The sequence below is a fragment of the Lupinus angustifolius genome, unplaced genomic scaffold (assembly GCF_001865875.1).
Source record: "Lupinus angustifolius cultivar Tanjil unplaced genomic scaffold, LupAngTanjil_v1.0 Scaffold_497, whole genome shotgun sequence".
In the NCBI taxonomy this organism is placed as follows: domain Eukaryota; kingdom Viridiplantae; phylum Streptophyta; class Magnoliopsida; order Fabales; family Fabaceae; genus Lupinus; species Lupinus angustifolius.
The window spans coordinates 144,964-146,760 of record NW_017727866.1 but is presented as its reverse complement, the minus strand read 5'-3'; the positions used below and the strand labels follow the sequence as shown (position 1 = coordinate 146,760).

Genomic DNA, 1,797 nt, shown 5'->3' with positions numbered 1-1,797 from the left:
TCTTAATTTTAACAAGCTCTTCTAACAATTAAATTCACTTAATTGCAATCTAATTCATCTCTAGTAGAATGAGAAGTGAAAGTAAGTTAAGGGATAGTGATGAGGCGACAAAATAAAATTCTCAATAGGATAATGGTCTTGCAACAACGATCTTCAACCATGACCACGGATGATTTTTAATTTGACATAAGAAAATATATTTTCAAGAGAAGACTATTCACTCCAAGAAACAACTGCTAATAAATTTATATATTTTGAATGAGAAAAAGATACATACACAGATAATATAAGAGTCTTTTACTTTATAAGTGTATTATCTATCATTTATTTTTAATTATGATTGACTTTTAAACAAAAAATTAAATAGTGAATAATGCACTGACTATATATAAATCATTATATTGTCAGTGCATAAATATTACAATTTTAAAAAGAGTATGAATGAGTTTTATGAATTCCCTTTTTTTGGAAGTAGGTGATTAAAGATTTCAAGTTTTGGATGATGAAAATATCCTTCTTTTTTTGGACAAGTGTCAAAATTTTAAAACGCCTAATTTAATAATTTCATTAGCACATTCAATGTATAATAAGATAGTAAATATAAACCAACAATATGTTGGTCTAGAAGTATAAGACTCGGTAGATTCTCAGGAGATCAAAATGTCAATATTTCAATTCATATGATAGACACTTGTTGAAAGGAATAGACATACACCCCGAAAAGGATTGATTTTTTACTCATGAAGAAATGAAATACACTTGGTAGTACCAAAAAGAGAGTAAATATGATAAAACATCCACAACCGTGAGATTACTTCCACTATATCCATCAAACATGCTTGCCACTAGGTCTAAATTGATATGAGGAGATAATTCTTGGTTTGCTACACACCCCAAAATAAATTAGTTTCTCATAAAAAAATATCCATATACATCCTTTGCCACCCATAATATTCATTGAACACGTCATCAACCCTTCTCATTGTGTTTATATCTCTCTCTCCTATATATATATGGGTATCAATATCTGAGTTCATTCATCAACCACTCACCATTTTTCGACAACAAGGAAAAATGAATACCTCCAAAGTTTCATGCTTGTTATTTACTGTTTCAATGATCCTCATTTCTCATTCTCTAATGACAGCATCAGGCGAGAGCCTCTACGAAGGTGTTTGCAAAGAGACCAAGAACCCAGATTGTCTACCACTTTTGAAAGACGATCCTCGAATCACCACGGCGAAAAACTACTTGGATCTCTCCAGGTTCATCCTTGATTTTGCAGAGAATAAGGCTAGAGAGGGACAAAAGGTCATGTTGCAAATTGCAAAAGAACATCCTACTGTACGCATTAATTTATGTGCAAATCATTTTTATGAAGGAACTATCACATCGTTTATAAGTGCAAAGGGTGAATTGATTGAGGATCCAATGACAGCAACATATGATGCCAAAGTCGCTGGTGATGGACCTGAATATTGTGCAGAAGCTTTTACAGCAGCCAATTTAGAGAATCCTCCGATAAACAAGTTGGTGGCTTTAGTTAGTATTATTGCATTTTATGCCACAGACCACTTAGACTAGTTATTATTTACTAACAATCATTATACATTATCTTATGTTGGTGTATGCAATGCAAAAATAAGCAAATCAATAAAATGTTTATCCTGTAATTTTGTTGTGGTATCTTCCTTTTTGCTATCGATGCGAGAAGTCGATTCACCACAAACTCTTTGCTATTGATTAACTTTAATTAAACTAAAATGATTTCTTTCAAATGCTTTTAATTAGTCAATT

The 1,797-nt window shown here is 31.6% G+C and overlaps 1 protein-coding gene across 1 annotated transcript; it reads left to right on the top strand.

The window, feature by feature from the left end:
• Window positions 1-1,140: 1,140 nt before the first annotated feature.
• Window positions 1,141-1,584, top strand: LOC109341543. The gene has a single exon (XM_019579481.1). The coding sequence runs from the start codon at window positions 1,141-1,143 to the stop codon at window positions 1,582-1,584; it is 444 nt and encodes a 147-aa protein (XP_019435026.1).
• Window positions 1,585-1,797: the final 213 nt, after the last annotated feature.

Bases quoted from the DNA above. Each gene is read 5' to 3' on its own strand.
- LOC109341543 (XM_019579481.1), top strand. From the start codon at position 1,141: ATGACAGCATCAGGCGAGAGCCTCTACGAAGGTGTTTGCAAAGAGACC.